General features: G+C 33.2%; 1 protein-coding gene across 9 annotated transcripts in view; it reads left to right on the top strand.

Annotated features, from left to right (window-relative positions):
• LOC120773499 overlaps positions 1-20,314 on the top strand; it is a 251,749-nt gene that overhangs the window by 134,193 nt on the left and 97,242 nt on the right. For all 9 annotated transcript variants that reach the window (XM_040102449.1, XM_040102446.1, XM_040102448.1 and 6 more), the window contains exon 4: positions 9,459-9,570. In XM_040102449.1, the coding sequence (XP_039958383.1) occupies positions 9,459-9,570 (112 nt within the window). The remainder of the gene's footprint in view (positions 1-9,458; positions 9,571-20,314) is intronic.

Genomic DNA, 20,314 nt, shown 5'->3' with positions numbered 1-20,314 from the left:
TTAGTACTATGTGCATTAATACATTGAAATTGTAGACTATATCCTAAAAAAGTACAAAAATTTTGTACTATGTACCAAAAAGTGTGCTAAAAAAATTATGTACTCAAACACTTATAGCAGTCAGCGCACTATTTTAGACCAGTGAAATTACTCTCATTAAAGACAAACATTTTATTAGCCTCTAGTAAAAAAATTTTCGTAGGTTATGTTCTAAAAATGTACTAATTTTTGAATAGTTTAAAATGATTTTTCGGTTGCAACATTTGCTTTTTGTATAAATAGTAATATCAAAACGGAATAATATGCATACGGGGTTAGTAAAGTTAATATCAAAAGTGTACTAAAAAAGTACTAAATTTTTGAAATATTTTTAAAATCGCATTTTACATTTTATAAACCCAAAAGTGGTAAGTCGGGTCTTCACACAACTTAAAACTGGGCAATAAACGTGTACTAAATTATTTAAAGTCGCTTTCAGTACAAAATTATATCCAAATACATTTCCTTTTTTTCAATCCTATTAAAAATTTTGCAGAGAAATATTAAATATTTTTTATGTGGAATAATACTTTTGGGTGTTCCTTAAAATTTTTCTAAAAGTGTAGGTACTAAAAATATTCAAAATAGTATAAAATTACTTTCTCGACAGTACTGTGTACCAAAAATTTAATATATTAATTCAAACGAAGTATTTAACAGAGAATTTGTATTTTCTATAAAAAAAAAAAGATTTAGTACTAAAAGGTACTTAAGTGTACTAAAAATAATTTCCAAACCAAATTTCTTACTTAAAAGTACTAGAAATTATTATTCTTACAAAAAATTGTGTGTCATGAAAATACCATTAATGTACTAAATTTCATAATCACTTTTGGTACTCAATTTTATTCAAATATTTGATCCAAATCTAAATAAAATTTTCTTTCGGTGTTCTTTAAAATTTTTTAAAAGGTGTGCTAGATACTTTACGCTCTAAAAATAGATTTAAACATTTTTCGATAGTCATATGTACTAAAACTGGAAAAGTAATTATATTTTCTATAAAGAAAATTAAGTACTAAAAAGTGCTTAAAATATAAAAAATTGCGTTTGTATAAAATTGTGCACTAAAAAATACTAAATGTGTGCTAAAAATTATAATTTTAATAAGAAAAGGTAGTACTAAAAAAGTACTAAAATTGTGTCAAAATATATAAATTTCTAAAAACGGAGTTGGTATTAAAAAAGTACTGAAACTGTGCTAAAATTGTCATTTTATAAACAATTTAGTACCAAAGGTACTAAAATATATAAAAATTAAAAGCTTTTTATAAAACTGTGCACTAAAAAGTACTAAATGTGTGCTAAAAATTATAATTTCGACAAAAAAGTTAGTACTAAAAAAGTACTTAAATTGTGTTAATATACTGAATTTCTATAAACTGTACTAAAACTGCCATTCTATAAAAAAATTTATTACTAAGAAGTACTAAAAGTGTACTAAAATTTATTAGAACTATTTTCTTTTGACAAAACTAAATAAAAAAGTAAAAAAAATTTAGTACCATAAAGTACCAAAAGTGTACTAAAATTTATTAAAACTGTTTTTGTCTTGACAAAAATAAATAACTCCGAATTATTGAATTCTATAAATAATTTTACAGATATAAAGCTGAGCTTTGAACACAACCCTTCTACAAAGCAAGGCTACATAGATCTACTCTCATTTGAAAAAGTGCGCCCAATATGCGCACCCAAAGCCTTTATTGAATTAGCTTGTAGTAGCTACACTAATATCTTTGAGAATATTACCTTACCTTCAAGTTGGCTTTCGCTTTACATACCAACTTTGTCATTCCCTTAGTGGCAATAACGGCACTTTAAATCTACTTTTCGAACTTGAAATAATTTTCGTGCAGCTTTTCTATTATCCACTTCATTCCATTACAATTTGTTGATCAACTTTGGCGATTTTTTTTACCTTCCATTGTTGCCTTCGACTTGCGCGAGCTTTGTTCCAAACTAGCAAGCACGGCAGCGAGTACAAAACAACTTAAAAGTGTGTAAGAGAAACAAAAGAAATTTTAGAAAAGTTTTATATTCAACAAACAGATTTTAATGCTCCACTTGTTGTTGCTAAAAGAACACAGTCTAGCCTCAACTATTTCTGTTACAACTAACTTCTTTGAAAATAGCGTAAAACTTTCTTAGTACAGGTGTAAAAGGGGCAGGGCTGCGCTGGGCTGGGCGGTGGCGTGTGTAATTGAAAACCTGTTGCGAGTTGCCAGACTTTGAAGCAGTTTGTAATTTAACGAAATGGAAACAAAGCAAGTTTAGTGGGGAAAAGTGGCGGAAATGTGATAGCAAATGAGATTGGCACTCAAGTAAAGTAGAATTGAAGAAAGAAATCGAAAAGAAAGCACGCGAAATGAAATTTGATATAAAAGAGCGAGGTTGCATGCGGAGCAGAAAGCTAAAATGAAACCCAAGTGACACTTTTATTTGGCTTATGCAATAATAATAACAATTATATTAGCAATAACATGTCAGCAGGCAATTAGGGGCGATAAAACACGCCCCAGACATATGGCTGACAAAGTGGCGCACATGGCGTATGAGTGACGCCTGAGTCAAAGCAAAATTAACTAACGTACAATCAACACATTGTATGTAACAATAAAAAAACAAGCTGCAATGAATGTATATTACTGCTAACAGCAAAAAAAAAGTCGTCTTTTCCATCACTCTCCACCCACGGCTCCTCAACTGGACATTGTATATTGCGCCGCCGTCCTTCCTTGCTCGATTCAAATAATTTGTTTAAGCTTTTGATGAAAGCACAAAGAAATCAAAGGCGATAAAATCAAGTTTATGCCACAAAGGCTATGTAGGCGTTTAAAAATAACGCTACGCTAGCATATGTGTGAAGTTATGTATTTACAAGCATATGTAAATACACATACAAGCAAATGTATTTCACTTACTTTTGTATCGATTGTTTGTCAATAATTTCTGTTGAGGTCAACCACTATGTGGAAAGCGTTGTTGTAGCTGTCATTGTGGACATGAAGAGAATTACTTGTATAGCAGGTAATAAAGATAAAGTGGTGAAGCGCCTAAAAGCAGACAATGCAAAGGTAAATAAGCTACGCAAAAAGCACAACAAAAGGCCTTACGTTTTAATGTTTGCAGCTTTTCGCAATAAAAGTACTAAAACTAGAATAACGTTGCCAGAATTTTGTTATTAAAGCTTTAAGCTAAGTTCATACCTAAAATTTAAGAATTTTTGAAATTTTAGTAAAAATAATACAAAATAAAATTTTGATTGTAATAAAAATTTAATCGAAATGTACATTTCGACCTGTTTTTATACATTTTTCCCATCAATACCCTATCAGCAGAAAAATATGTTATCAGAATTGCATTCACACAACTCATACTTTGATTGGTATTTAAGCATATACTGGGGTGGTAGTAATAAGATGACTTCCTGAAAGCAGCTTGAAAATTTATGTAATGGGTTTACAGCGAGGTATAATAGGTATTCTGTTTAATATTCAGCGCTATCAACATCCTTCCATGGCCCATCTCATTTTTTACTTTTAGCAGAGTCAACCACCCACCCTTAGGTGAGCTTAATGACCATTTAGATTACTTTTAGCAATGTCAACAGACTACCAGAGGTCAATGACCTTTTTTGAGGTGAATTACATGAAGACAACTCATATATTGATTGATAAAAATTTAGTTGTGGATGTAATACGATGACTTCCTGCAAGAAGTTCGAAAATTTTTGTAATAGGTATGTAAATAGGGAGGTCTATGACACCTAACAAGATCAATGACTCTTCTGTTTATTGCCTTTAGCAGTATCAACATCTTTCCCTGAGGCCTGTCACCGTTTTTTTTTTGTTTTAGTAGAGTCAATAACACATCTCAAGCTGAGTTTAATAACGATTGAGCTTACTTTTAGCGAACTGAATGCTTTTGTTTATATGTAGTAAGGACAGCAACCTGAGGTTAATGACCGATGGTGGCTTTAATTACACCTTTGTTTACATTTAATGAGGACCTAAATCTTAGGTCAATGACATTGACTGTTTACATTTAGCCAAGTCAACAACCTGAGGTGTATGATCTATTTCTATTTTATAACCTGAGCTCTATGATCTTTGAGGAGGTCAAAGATCTTTCTATTTTACATTTACAGTAGTCAACAACCCTTAGCGGTATATTAAGCCTCACGGTTGTAAATTTTCCAAGAAGTCAATGACAGATAGCGGTAAAATTTTTGACTTTTTGATATGCTCGCTAATTAGGTTCAGATGTTTTTGAAGCTAGTTCCAAAAATAACTCTTCTTTAAATATATAAATTAGCAACTAAATTTTCTAATGGCAAATTTTAAATAGAAATCAGTAAAAATTTTTTTATATTGAACACAACCGATTTAGCCATGTCCATCTGTGCATCCGTCTGTATACATATGAACTAATCTCACAATTCTTGATAAGAATTGTCGAACTGTCGAGGATAAAGCTGCCATATAAATCTGCTCTGCCAGCAAAATGCAGTTCTTCGATGTTCCTTTATGGAAAACTTTTTTATTTCGCAAGATATCTTAACGAAATTTGACATGTCTTATTTTTTAAGGCAAGGCTATAATCTTCGAAGGAATTTCTCAGATCGGACTACTACAACATATAGCTGCCATACAAACTGAACAATCCAAAATAAAACAATCTTTTAGTTGTATGTGATATTCTAGATTCGGTGCAGCCGAAAATAACGTTTTTTTCTAAACAAAATATATATATTTATTTATTATATGTAAATAATTACTTCCTCCCAGAAAAGATGCTTTTATGACATTCATTTTACTTTGACGATTTTTTTCCATAGTTTTCCTTGTTACTACTTTTGCATTGAACTTAAAAAGTTTCTAGAAATATTCATGCAGTTTTCATGTTTCCGGCTGTCATATGCGCATAACGACATACACTTCAATCTGGCATTTAATTTCGCTAAAAGCTTTCATAAAGCGTTCAATGAACTGCTAGGAGCCACACACACTATTTACAAGGATATCGCCGGCATATCAGCATACATTGGCGCCATTTAAATTGACACGCATGAATTTTAACACACACACACAGACGCATATTTGCATATGGAAACCCAATATATTTTTTTTATAAATTGTCAGCATATCACACACACATGCATACATACATACAAATGTATGTACACAAAACTGATATGCGTATTTATTCCGTATCATATTTATTTGCTGTGCGCCAACTTTATGAGGCATAAATTTCCAAAATCGAGCAAAAAATAACGGAATATGAAATGCTCGTAAATAAATAAATCGCGTTGCTGATATGTTGGGCAGGAAAGCCGTAAAAGATATGAACAAGGAAAGTGAGCAATAAATTACCTATACAAACCCATATACTGAGAGGTATTCAAATGTGATTGTGTGCATGCCTAACAGTAGACCACCCTGGCAGCCTAAAAAGCGGCAAGCGAAACACACATTGACAAGATAAAAGCATCAAAAACACAAAGAGGGAGGTTAGATAGCTTTGGGGCGGGGGCACTATGAGGGGGTGTGGCGAGCGTTAGATAGCTTTGAGGGTGCTTTGGTGCTAATAAGCAGTCTTTGGTATAGCTAATGTGGTTTTAGCATTTGTTGCGCCTTGATGCCGCCGTCATGCTTGCGGTTTTGTTGCGTGCTGATGCTTGACTTTATGTGGCTTGATTGTGTTCTCGCCCACGGGAATGGCGGCTTTTAATGGTTTACCATTTTACATTCTCAACCCCGGTTATTGTCGCCGTTTGTCATTTTGTTGTGATAACGGTGCTTGATATGTGACAGACAGCGACTTAATTAAGTGGTTGTGCCACTGTTATTGATACTTTTATTAAAAGCAGCACAGTGGGCTGAGTTAAGATATTTGGGTGAAAAATTTTCCAAAAATTATTGAGAGTGGTGAGTTTTAAATAAATATTAATAAAATTAAAAAAAAAAACAGCATATTGCAAAAAAATTTTAGTGCTAACAGAATTTATATGATTAGGCACAAAAAAAAATGTACTAAAATTTTTTAGTAGTTTTTAGTACTAACACTATTTTTATAAAATTTCACAAAAATATTTTGTACTAAAATTTTTAAGTACTAACTGGTTTTGTACATTACAAAAAATTGTTGGTACAAAATATTTTTAGTACTTTTAGTACCAATTTTTTATAGGTTATAGTAGTAGATCAGACATTTTTTACTAAAAATTGGCACTACATTTTTTAGAATTGTAAAATTGTACTTTTTAGTACTTCATTTTTAGTACTCACTGTATTTTTATGAAACTGAAAATTTTTAGTACTGATATTTTTTGGTACTTTTAAGTACTAACGAAATTTGTATATTACAACACGTTTTTGGTACAAAATTTTTGTATAACTTTTAGTACTAATTTTTCATAGTCAAACAGATCTTATTAACTTGAACACGTTTTTTAGTACAAAATTGTTAATATAAAATTTTTAGCACAAAATTTTTCCTATTCACTTTTTTATAAAAAAAAATTGTCGCTAAAAAATTTTGTACACATTTGTTCGGTTTAGTACAAATATTTTTAGTACACACATTTTATTACTAAAAATTGACACTAAATATTTAGGATTTGTAATTTTTGTACTTTTTAGTACTTAAATTTTGGTACCAACAGTAATTTTGTAAATTCACATAAAAATATTTTGTACTACAATTTTTTAGTACTTTTTAGTACTAACCGGATTTGTTTGTTACAAGAAATTTTTAGTACTAAATATCTTTTAGTACTTTTAGTGCTAAATTTTTTGTACGTACTTAAAATTGTTGATATATAGCGGTAGAAATTAATAAAATTTAGTACTAAAAAGTCCTACAAAAATTTAGTACAAAATAAATTTTACGTTGTTGAAAAATCCTGTAAGTACTAAATTTTTGTACTAGAAATATCTGTACGAGTTTTTAAAATTGTAAAATATTGATTGCTTGTTTTTAGTACTAAAATGTGTGTACTAAAAATATTTGTACTAAACCGTACAAATGTGTACTAAATTTTTTTAACGACAATTTTTTTTTTACTAAAAAGTGAATAAGAAAAATTTTCTGCTAAAAATTTTATATTAACAATTTTGTACTAAAAAACGTGTACTAAACTTATAAAAGACCTTCTTTCTGCCAAAAAGTTAAAAAGTGCTCTCAAAGAATGGGAAAAATATTACAGTAAAAATTTTATACTAAAAAATTTGTACTAATAATATGTAATAAAAATTCAGAACTAAAAATTTAGTACTAAAACTATTTGGACTAAACCAAAAAATATGTACCAAGTGCATAATTAACAGGAAACAAAACTGTTAGCTCAATTCTGCTTTCCAACAACCTTTTGAAGGTGTTAATGAATATTTAGAAGTGAAAAACAATTGGAAACAAAAAAACTCGATCTTCTTAGTTTTTCTTTCAAATTAAAGTTTTCCTCAAAAGAATTTCAACTGGGCTTTAGTAAAGCAGGAAAGAAACTAAGAAAAGTAGTAAAATAACCACGGCATTGTGTGAAGAGCGCCTTGAGCCCTACGCAGCCGACCAGCGAAACAACCTTAGGCGGCAAGCGCATATTAATGGGAAGCTGTAAAAAGGAATTTGCGGTAACAAAGTGAAAAATTTGTTGGAAAAAATCTGCTACACGCAACAAAGCCGAGCATGCAACACATTGCGAGCTGCCGCAGGTGATGCATGTGCAACAAACTTCTAGCAGATAAATGAGGTGGCGTGAAAGGCGAGAGGAGAAGCTTGAAAGGTGGGTGTGAGCAGCGTAAAAGGAGGGCGGGAGAAAGCTGACGTGCGAACAAAAACATATGCGACGTAAGGAAACAAATGCAGGAGGGGGAGCTTAGCAAAGGATGGGTGGCTGTTGTGAAAATATGGCAACATTTGTAGCAAGAGTAGAAAATCGAAAACAACAAAAGCAAAAAAACAAAAAACAACAAGAACAATAAGAGCAAAAAGAAAATCAATGGAAAATCAGGAAAATCACTGGCATTGTGCTCAAGTTGTTGTTGTCGTACTTGTTGTTGCTACTTTCCATTTTTGCGTTATCGCCTTGATTTTTTTCCAGTTGTTGTACCTTCATTGTGCACCTGCTTGATGTACACACAGTGTTTTCGAAAATGCATTAACCACAACGGAAGGAAACATGTTGAAGGTTGTATTGCACAGGCACTCTTGAAGTACCAGCGACTCATCCCCTCGGCTTGCACTCTCCCACCCTTGAATTGATGTGCACAATGCTTGCAGTTTACAGTTTCGCTTTTGTTTGTTGTTTTTGTAGTTTTCGCTATTTTGCGGTTATGTTGCTGGCATCCGTTGTTGCCATCAGCGGTCGAGCGCACAACAACGTAACAACATCGGGGGAAAAATACGAGCCATAAAGCTTGATTATTTGCCCAGCGTAGCCTATAAGTAGGCACATGTAGTAGGTCTGGTCGTAGCGCAGCTGTTCGCATGGGTAATGCAAGAGGGCGGGCCTGCGAGCGCACTTTTAGGCGCACAACGCATTAGTAACGGCTCAAGACGATAATTACAGCCAACGCTGGCGCTGACGTCAAGCACTTGATGGAGTGGGCGCGCACTTAGGTACTAAGCCACAGTTATATGTATGTGCATGTGTGTGAGATTTCAGTTTGAAGTGAACAAATCGATACAAGGAGAGGGAATCAGAATGTTGCATTTCATACTTTCGGCGCGTGAACTTAAACGACTTTCAGAAATATCGAGGAATGAGGGAAGAAATGAAGCAACGTTTTAATGTGGATTTTGTTGAGAAAAATTGCCAATAAAGCATTTTGTAAGTACAGCTTTTCCTCAGCATAGAAAAATAAGCCTTATTTTCTTGATTACAAATTTTTAAAAATGACCGAGATACATCAGATATACATATGTAGTAGCTTGCAACCTCTTTTCATATTTTAAGGTCCAAAAGTAAATGCCCTCAATTTCTTGCATACTTTAAGGGTAGTTATAAACAACTTTCGATTACATTATCATAAACATAAGGTCAGTTGTAATTTTTTTAAAGAGGAAAACCATATATTCACTTCTAAAAGTATGCAAAAAAATGTTCGTTCATCTTAGAACAAGAAAAAATCAAAGATTTTAGTATTACAAGTAAATTAAAAAATTTATTGGCTGTTACAAACTTGTGAAATAGTTGCATACTTTTAGGCGTTAAGACTTAAAAAACTGTTCAAAGCCACCAAAAGTATTTTTTCTTCAATATTAATAATTTTATCAGCCAAACTTTTCCTAGCCAACATGTTTTTCTTAACCAAGCCGTTATCGCTGCGATATTTTTGCAACTTTTTGATATTTTTCATATTTCGGCAAACTTTGCTGCAAATTCTTCCATTTGCGGATTCCTGGCGCCACAACACATGGTTCGAGCGCGTCTCCATACTGGTGATACTCTTCAACTGCGTGACACTGGGCATGTATCAGCCGTGCGAGGATGAGAAGTGTGTCAAGCTGCGCTGTCGTGTACTGCAGGTAAGCAACAACAACAACTCAATTTACAAAAAAATGCCAAATTACAACAACAAAAACTGGATTTACCTAATTAGTAGTAGACTTAGTCTTGTAATTTTACAACAACTTTTTTTACAACAACAACTTAATTTACAACACCAATTCAATTTCAAACAATAACTCATTTTAAAGCAACAACATAGCTTAGAATAACAAATTATTTGACAACAACTTTTTAATGTACAACAACAACTCGCATGTCAAAGGCAACTAAATGGGCAACAACAATTACTTTTATAAAAACAAATAATTGGAACACAAAATTTTATTCTACAATAATAATAATAATTTTAAAAAATTAACGTTTTACAACAACAAATCATTTTACAACAACAACTATTTTTATAACAACTCACGTGGTAACAAAAAGTTAATTTTTAATAACAACTAATTTTGCAAACACTATTCGCTTTCAATAACATCTCACTTTTACAAAAACATATCATTTTACAACAACAACTAATTTTACAACTATTAATTTGACAACTTAATTTAGATTTTACTCAATTTGCAAAAAATAACCATTTTATAACAACAAATGATTTTACAACAACCACAATTAATTTTACAACAACAACTAATGTTACAACTATTAATTTGACAAATAAATTTCATTTTACTCAATTTGCATAAATTAACCGTTTTATGATATAAATGATTTTACAACAACAACAATTAATTTTACAACAACAAACAGTTTGACACAAAATTTGTTTATCAATAAACCCTGAACTTGCAAAAAATTACCTTTACAAATAAATTTACAACAACAATTAAATTTACAAGAACTCTCTTCACAACAAAAATGTTAATTTATAATAACAATTCAGTTTACGACAACAATTCGTTTTCAAGCACATCTCACTTCTACAACAACAATATTGTTTGCAATAAAAATTATTTTAAATACAAGAAGTTAATTTTACAACAACTGAATTTACAACAACAATCCATTTAACAGTAACAATACATTCGACAACAACAATACATTAACCCAGAAGGCTATAATAAAATTTAAATTACACAACATCGTGGCGTCAAATCAAAACGTTGTTGTGCGCCATTCGTATGGCTTTGATTAAGACTAATTGAAAAATGCCATAAATAATACGACACATTTGCGAAATTAATTGCAGAAAATTCTATTTGTTATCGCACACATCAAGTGTTGTTTGCATATTGCCATAATCAATGGCTAATTTAATTGAAATATTTACAAAGGTTCATTATGCAAGCATTTCCATTGAATTATTGCCAAAGCAACAATAGCAAATGTTTTCACCGAATTGCCGACTTTGTTGCTTTGCATTGAATTTTATGCAAATGCAAATGCAGCTGACACACATTGTTGAAGTGCGCTCCGAAATGCTTTGGAAATTATAGCAATACCCACACATACACACACACATAGACATGTTTATATCGATATATGACAATGCATTTGTGTGTGTTTAGCTGCCATTGATGAGCATTTGGCTCGCATTGCAAATTAAATAATACTCATACGCCATGTGGTCAGTTATTATTTATCGAACTTGTTGCTCTCGAATTGAATGCTTATGCAATGGCATGATCGCAGGGCGGAGATGGCGCAATGTCATATTTAAATTGTGCGAAGGTCATAATGAGTCAAAATAATATTTGAGCTAATAAATCCGGACTTTTGAGCGATTTTTTTGTAATTAAAAATGATTTTTAATTTAGCACAATATTTCAAGGTTCTACATATTTCCAATTTTCATGTTATTGAAAATATTAAAAATTAAAGAGATGAACGAATAAATTGAATAATATTTTTTAATAAAATATTCTAAGTTAAAACGAAAAAAGAAATTCCAACATATTCGGAACGAGGTTTGTTTCTCATTATATGTGAATGTGGGAGTTGGGGTAGTATCGAGCCGATTTTATCTATTAACGACAATATTATCATGCCACATACTAAAAACATGTTCCCTGGGTTTCATTAAGGTACCTCACATACAATCACCAATCTTACTCCAATGTCCTGATGGACCTAAAAGGGTTTTGAATTCCTTATGAAGTGTAAGAAGAATTGAATTTCAAAAAATATGCCATCGTGATGCTATTAATCAGTAGGCAGAAGGAATTAGAAGAAGTGCTAAAAATTTTCTTATTAAATTTAATGACATGTAATCCACTGGATGCTCGAAAATCCTGATATTAGTTAAATGGAGGCGAAGTCAAGTTTTTGCCTAATTTTACCTATTTTTAGCGAAAAGATATACTTATAAAAAAATTAATAAATGAATAAAAAAAATAATAAAAAATTAAAAGAATATAAATTTAAAAAATTTAAATAAAATAATATTGTCTGAAAAAATTAAAATTGTTAGCTTAAAGTTTAATAGTTTAGTTTGTAAGTGTGTTATTTTTTCGCTTAAAAAAGTTATAAAAAACATTTTTTTAATCGTGGAAAAGAAAAAGCACTAATATCAAACATTTATGATTTTTTTCGCTTAATTTCATAAAATGAACTATCAAGATCGGTAAATCAGCAATATTTTATTTAAGATTTGCACAGAGAAACCTTTAAGAGACAAGCAACGCCTTCATCATTAATTTAAGCAAAATACATGTCTTTTGTTTTGCAAAAAAGAGTCTAGAACATGCCATGTAAACTCACATAAAATGCTGGCAGAGAAAGGAATACCCTGAAAAACAGTAAAATTAATGGCACACAAAGCAATAGTTTGTAAAAAGCATGAACACCAATCATCAAAGATTCTGTATGTGTGCGCTCACTCACATACACATATATCTATATACATGCATACACACCTACATATACATATTTACATGCGAATGACACTTCCGCCTGTCTGGCGCTAATGCCACATAAAAGCATTTCAGCTCATTAGACACCATAAACGCAAACAAGCAGAGCAGTTAAGATGGATATGATAAATGTGTAGTGAGAAGAAGAGTGTGTAAAAGGACACGCCTAGTACATATATGTACATATGTGTTTATAAAAATAAACTTAAAGCAGATATCTAAAAATGTGTCAAACCCAAGGGCTTTCTCTTAGCAGAACTGGTCTTAGACTTTGTAGCGATTCCAAGATTTTTATCTGATGAAGCCCTGGACTGAAAAAGTAGTATAATGGTTGACTCCTTACAATTTTTTTAATGAACAAGATTTAATCAAAAATTAGCTCATTGTAGCTGATGTTCTTCAGTAACTACCTCAATGGAGAAAACTCGATAATTTTACTATGCAAAGAGCGTTTTACCATTTTTAATTGGAAAACAGCCAGTTTTCAATCGCTTCAAAGATGGCGTTTTCGATATTGACGACCGTCCGACTGAAGGAAGGTAAAAAACCTTCGAAGACGGTGAATTGGAGACGTTGCTTGATGAGTAACCATGTCAAACGCAAGAAGAGCTCACTTCGTCATTGAGACTGACACACCAAGCCATCTCCAAGGGAGTGGATGCGCTGGGAATGCTTCAGAAAAAAGGAAATTGGGTCCTTATGAGCACAATACCATGGAGGCACGAAAAACTGATTCTAATATATGACAACTCTCGCCCTCACGTTGTCAAACACTGGAAACGCTTAAGTGGGAGGTTCTACCCCACCCGCCATATTTCTCAGATATTGCACATGGTCTTGCATGCATTTACAATATCTCATAGGCAAGTGGGGAACTATAGGATTTGAAAACCTAAATGAATGTGGTAGGTAGTCAATCCGGTTTTATAGTCGCTAGCAAAGCGTTTTTTCAATTCGTTCGGTTCTATTCGAAAGGAAGCAAAATCGACTGCTGCCAAACAGCTTTTCAGCCAAATTCAGAAACAAACCAATAAGAAGCATTAAATAAGTTCTAGAATATATGCTATAAGACTCAGTATAGTCTAAATTATTTTGCAGCCATTGGTCATTCCGAGAAGATAAGTTCTAAGCTTTGACAAAAAAAATTGTTAGAAAGTCTGGTAAAGTTTACTAATTTCAGGTTAACAACAATAAAGAGCTACGCGTTGGAAAACTCTGGCAAAAATTTGGCAAAGGGGTTGCATTACACCAAACTGCACACATGTAGATATCTAGCTCTCACTGGCAGCGCCACGAAATGTATATAAAATAACGCTTTTCAGCGCCTAATTGCAATTTAAATTAGAGAAAAACAAGAAAAACGCCAGAACGAGTCATATTTTAGACATTTCACCAAGTACCCTACTCAAGTTCAGCAACAGACTTGCCCCTACAACATAATGGAGACTCACACAAAATAAACAAGATGTACAATTTATGTAGTTAAATATATAATACCGTTATAGCTGCTTAAGTAAGTCGAGATGTGGAAAGTAATTAGTGCAGAAGTAGTAGTAGTAGCTTAGTAGGCTGCCAAGAAGTGGGAGGAGCGGAAGTAGTCAAGGAATGGAGAGTTTTATTTTGTGAGAAGGCAGGGTTAGATTTACAACATATAGCTTGTTTGCTGAAAAAAAATTATATTCAAATGTGTGTATCCGTGCATATGGCTGTCACTCATTGCATAGACTTGTGCTGGTGTGTCTGACAGCTGTTGCCTATGTTAAGGCGCAAGGATACTTTTATCGTCACGAAAACAACTTAGGTGGGCGTGAGTGGTCAAATCAAGTAAATAATGTTGAAACAGTACAATGTTTTGGTGAAACCATGAAATTTTTGCTGATAATTTTTACCAAAAACACTTTCAGTAACGTTATAAATTTATAGGTAGCGATAGACAGCAGGTAAAATTGGTATTTTTGACTTATTCTGTAATCATATATGTATGTTTAAATAAAATGCCTTTAGAGGACGCTAGTGTCACAATAACTGCAAAAAGTGCAATAAAAGCCCAAATCAGTTCATATTTCGAACGGATTTAGTACTTATAATTTTCACGATAGATGGCGCTATTGTTTTATTTTTTCTAAAAATCGAATTTTCTGTCAAAACTGTGCCATTGATACATTCTAACTGCTATACTAAATCTAAATCGTCTACTAGAGTGGACACTTTTACTCTAACCGCATGAGGAATGTCAGAATTTGCCGAATTCGAAAAAAAGTTAACTCGCTAGGTGGCGCTGCTGTGTAGTTTTTTATGAAAACCGTACTTAATATCGCATAAACTTAAAATTTTGAAGATTTAACCATATGCCAGCTATATGAATGCAAATTTTTGCTATTTAGGTGAAGCTGATGTGAAGACATCTACAAAAAAGCAAGGAGAGAAGAAATACTGAGCCAAGTAAATGTTTCACAATGGTACACCAGATGAAGCTGATGGCATACATTTTCAAATTTCGTTCAGTTTAGAGAGAATATATTTCAATATTTTTATTTTTACTCTACAATATCTCAAAGGCAAGTTTGTACTATTTGAGAGCAATACCTTTCCACACTACAATTACATAAATATATTTCTAGCATTTTTTGCATCCCTTTTTCATGGCACTTCCTCCACACCCTCAATGCCATATCTTAGTTTTGCTCACTTGATAATTACTCAAACAACGACACTTTATTTTTGCTGTCAGACGCTTGTCTGTTTCTGGCATTTTTGCTACCAACTTATCACTTGAGGCAACTGCTCATTTATCTAATCACAAACATATAGTCGTCAAAAAACACTAACTGGTACGAGCTCAATGTGTTGGCAGTTGCAATGCTCTCAGCGCTAATTGTGCGAGTGACAGTGTATTTGACAGGCATCAAAGCGAAAGCTTGTTGTCCTGCTGATCCTTGCTGAGTGTATGTGTATTGGAGAAAAAATCATATTAAACACTCGAACGCTTCTATGATACATTATTCTGAAGTTTTCCAACATCTGCTCAGCATAAATTAGACTATTTTTTGTTGTATGCTGTAATAAGCCGATAAGGATTAGTGAGGCAAGTAGACAACTTGTTTTGCTGGTCATTTCAGCTGCTAGGATTAATTTGGAGGTAGCAAGAGTGCTTGAACAATTACTTAATGTGATGAGTCTTAGAGGTCCCAGAAACTTATATTAGCATTTCTGCTGCGTTAGAGAATCGCCAAGCAGTCAAACTAGAAAATATGTGTTTTATATACTTCTCATATACTGTGCGCACAAATGTAGGCAACAATTTGACGAGTATACCTTCCTGAAGGTAGTAACTGTTAAAGCTACTAAGCAACACTTGACTTCTGAGTGTCATACGCTTTTAATGGCCTACTTTTTACACTTAGCTCCCGAAAGTAGGCAAAAAATCGATTGCATTAAAATATCCCAGAAACTTCTCCTAACATTTTTTATGCTTGAGAGAATCTTCCAGTAACGGCAGTAGCAATTTTGTTCCCTATACACTTCTAATAATCTTGGTATATACTACCGCGCCCAAAGGTAGGCAACAAATCTATGAAATAAACTAATTTTATAGACCATAGTATACTATCTGACACATTTCTGCTCTAAAAGGTATCATCAAGTATTGAAATCAACAATTGTGTGTCCTATATGATTCTAATGATTTTCTTCTTTTTGACAACATAGCAAATTTGCGGACTATTGTAAAAAGACATACAATACTTTTCTGATGTATTCTTCCATATTTGAGGTGTCGCCAAGTTATAAAATTAATAATTTTTAAACCAATGTATTTAAGATGTTTTTTCTGATGAACGGCGATCCGAAATGTAGGCAAAAACTTTTTGAAGTAAACTAACCTGAAAACTCCCAGTAGGCCAACTAACTAATTTCTTCACAAACACATCTTTTTTGGGTCATGTATGCTTTGAAATATCTTCTTTTTGAGTTGAGCTCCTAAAGGTAGGCAACAAATCGAAGAAGCATTCTTATCTGAAAGATCCTAAAGGATTATCCATTTCAACGTGTTTAGCTTAGAGCCAAGAAGTCAAACACGCCACTTATTTTTCGTATATGCTTCTAACAAACTTTCCAATAAACTGCGCACCCAAATGTAGGCAATATATTTTTTAAATAAAGTAACCAGAAAGCTCTCAGAAGGCTAGAGAACAAATTTCTTCGCAAAAAAATCTCTTCTGGGTTTTATATGCTTTAAATTATCTTCTTTTTAGACGAGCGCCTAAAGTTAAACAACGAAATGAACAAGTATACTAATTTGAGAGATCCTTATTATCTGTACCAACTTGCTTAGGTCATAGCCAAGAAGTCAAACACGCCTTTAATTTTTCCTATATGCTTCTAATAAAGTACCACCTAAGCTGGATTCCCATATGTAGGCAACATATTTTTGAAGTAAAATTAGGTTTCTTGCCTCCAGAAGGATCTCTGAGTAATTTCTCTACAAATACGTCACTCTTTGATTCTATATGGCCTAAAATATGTTCTTCTTACTTGAGCTCCTAAAGGTAGGCAACAAATCGGACATGTATACTAATCTGAAAATGATAAAAGACAATCCATTTCACTTGTTTAGATTATAGCCATGTAGTAAAGGACGCCACTTGGTTTTCCTACATGCTTCTAATAAACTTCCACTCCCAAATGTAGGCAACAAAATTGGTAAACACACCAGTTTTAATATAAAATTTTGTCTTCTCCCTACATACTAAAGTTATTTTAAGTCATTCATAACAATGGTAAATTAAGGGTAGTTCATTTCCAGTAGTTGTAGGGTACTATGCAAAACTGTTCAAACAAAAAAGAGTCTACTGTCAATCAAGCAAACAAATATGTATAATAAAAAAACTGAATTTAAAAAACGAAGTATTCAGAAGAAACAGCAAGAAAACGTTCCGAATACATACACGTGCATATCAAAAAACTTTTGTCTACTTTACTTCCTGCAACCCCAAAAGTATGCAAAGTTTTGTTAAACGTTTATCTTCGCATATTTTTGCATACCTTTAAGTATGAAAGCCGCCACAACGCTTCCCATACAAATCGCCCACTAAACAATGAAGCAGTCAAAATTGTTGACAAGCAAGAAACAACAACAAAAGCAATAGTGGCGCATATTCAAATGCATTGACAACAATTGCAATCAAAAAGCGAAAGCAAACGAAATACACTTAAAAATATAAAACAACAATACCGAGGGGTAAGCAACACAAAACACTGACAAGGATGTAGCAACATAACTGCAACAACACCAGCAACAATAACTTGAGCGCCCTCCACACACACAGCGACAGCACAAAGTCAACTAGAGAAAGCAGCACTTGAAAAACCACAAATGACTATTAGCAGAAGCACTTAAAATGCAAACAGACACACACACGCACACCATCTCAAACAACAAGAAAAAGCAGTTACTATTTACAAAGAAACAACGAAGAGGGAACAGCAGTACAAAGAACGAACTGGCGAGTGTGTCGAAGACAAGGCAAAAGCTCAGTCGTGTGTGGCGGTGAGCAGCTGAAGCAAAAACCGAGGGCGAGTGCAAGTAGAACTCAAGCTATATTTGAGTACAATAACAACAATTCAAAGAAAAACGACGTACGCCAAACAATGGCAATGACAAGGACAATTCAATTGCAATTTCAATGACTGTATCAGCAGACGCAAGCAGAAAGTGGCGACCAAACGAGAAGAGATCGTGCGAAAATAACTTTGTAGGTAGCGCAAAGTAAGGCGTTGGGAGTAATCGAGACGGTAGTAACTTTACAGATATGGCAAAGCCAGGTGATGTCAGGAATCGAAGAGAGCTTTTTCTATATTTTTTGCCCCAGACAATAGAATGCTTAGCGTAAGACTCGCTTTTTAAGGTTACCTTGGTTAGGTAACTGTTCACAAGAAAGACGGTGTGAGCCGGGGGGTTGTGGTGGTGCAATTTCCAATCGGCTGTGATGTCTTGTCGGACCCGATTGCCTCTTCGTTTGAGTCTATTGAGGACTTCCACTTCAAACTTGGCGTTGAAGGTTTGTCCTGGAGAAACAAATTCATGATGAACGATGACTTCGATGTCAAAAAAGACAATGAACATCGAAATCCCTTCGGATCACCTCAGAAATTAGTTTTAATACATATAGGAACTCTGTGGATATAACTGAAGAAAGGATTTATTTCAAAATTAGAAGAAAATTGAAATTTATATTCCTGTGCCCTGACAGTTCTTAACCGGATACAAATTCAAGTCCATGTCATTAAAAAAGACCCGACTATCCTAAGGAATCCCTTTATATAGTTGACAGAACTCGTTCAATCACACTTTTTTAAACTTCCAGGAATCAAAGATGTCTTCAAAAACCGGACTTATGTACATTTAGCGCTTTTGAAGATCCGATCAAAATATTTCCGCAGCCCAACTGAAATACTTTCTATCTTTCTGTGTTCGAGATAAGTTGTGATACATTTTTTTGTATCAAATATTTTGATTCTGAGTTCGATATGTCTTGTGATATCTTTTTTTTATATGAAATAATTTGATGCAGAATCCGCAAATTTTTCAAAAATTATCAACTAACAAGCACCAGTTTACAACTTCTAAAGACTCGTTTAAAAATGGGAATGGTTCGGTTTGAATAACTGAAATAGAGGTTAGCTCGAATCAGACGGCCTTAGTTTTACAGTAGACACGACTTAGAGGGTGCTTGTGGTCTAAAGGAACTCAAATCTGAAAAAAACGGAGTTTCTACTTGTACTTCTTAGAGTTAGAAGGATCGATTATCTCAGAGCATTCTCCCAAAGATTTCCAGAGATATTAACGGCACATAGCACTACACTTTCAAAATAGCGGATTCTGGATCATAGAATTCTCAAACAAGCTTCTATATTTATAAGGCCTTTTTATTTAAAGGTTTACACAAAAGAAAGGTGGAGATATTTTCTCTGCTGAAAAAAGGATTTAACTCTAAAGACTTGTCGCATACTGATCACATAATAAAAAAATATATATATCCAACGGCTTCAGCATCTTACTCCAAAAGTTTCAGTGTACCAAATAGAATGCAGGCAGCAGACTTTTATAAAACAACCGTCGACATTTCTCAAACTGCAGTAATAAGAATCCAAGAGATTTTCAGAAAAACTGTCCTACCTACTCTGCGGGAAATTTGAACTTGGGAATGAATCAGAAGTTGGTTCTTTGGACTTAAAGCATAAATATAAGAAAAATCTGTAATTTCAGATGAGTCAACATATCGCATTTTACAACATTTTCCTACAGGCATGCTATGGTTGCCAGTAAAAACGCTCAACTTTTACAATTTATCTTATTCGCTCGCATAACTCGGCACTGGCTTTTGCACTCACAGTCGGTCCCGTACAAATGCATTTAGCCAAACATACGCACACACACACTTGCACTTATATAAACATTTCAAGTATTTGTATATTAGAAAGTTAATGGTATATGAAATACATTTGGTCTATAAGTGGTAAGGCATGAGCAACGTGGCGTTTGCGGTTAAGCTAAACAACCAAAAGTGCAGTTTTAAAACAACACAGCAACAACAACAACAAAGACAAGAGCGACAGAGTACAATGCACTTAAGTGCATATTCTTCCGTGTTATTATAAAACGCATTTCATTTCAATGTGGGAGTATTTGTGTGTGTGTATGTGTGTGTGCCTTGTGGCACAATTGAGTTTTTGAATTATTTACAAAATGTTGGATTCATCTCTTGTGTTTATTGTAGAAAATGCACAATTGAATTGGCAAAGAATGTATATATAATATATGGAAAGCAATTGACATTGTGGCGTGTTCTTCGAGAGACTTTGAAGTATGATTTTCTTAGTGAAATGGAAAAGTGCATGATGACCT

The sequence above is a fragment of the Bactrocera tryoni genome, chromosome 4, assembly GCF_016617805.1.
Source record: "Bactrocera tryoni isolate S06 chromosome 4, CSIRO_BtryS06_freeze2, whole genome shotgun sequence".
Lineage (NCBI taxonomy): Eukaryota > Metazoa > Arthropoda > Insecta > Diptera > Tephritidae > Bactrocera > Bactrocera tryoni.
The sequence above is the reverse complement of the archived record's forward strand: the minus strand, read 5'-3'. Positions and strand labels throughout refer to the sequence as shown.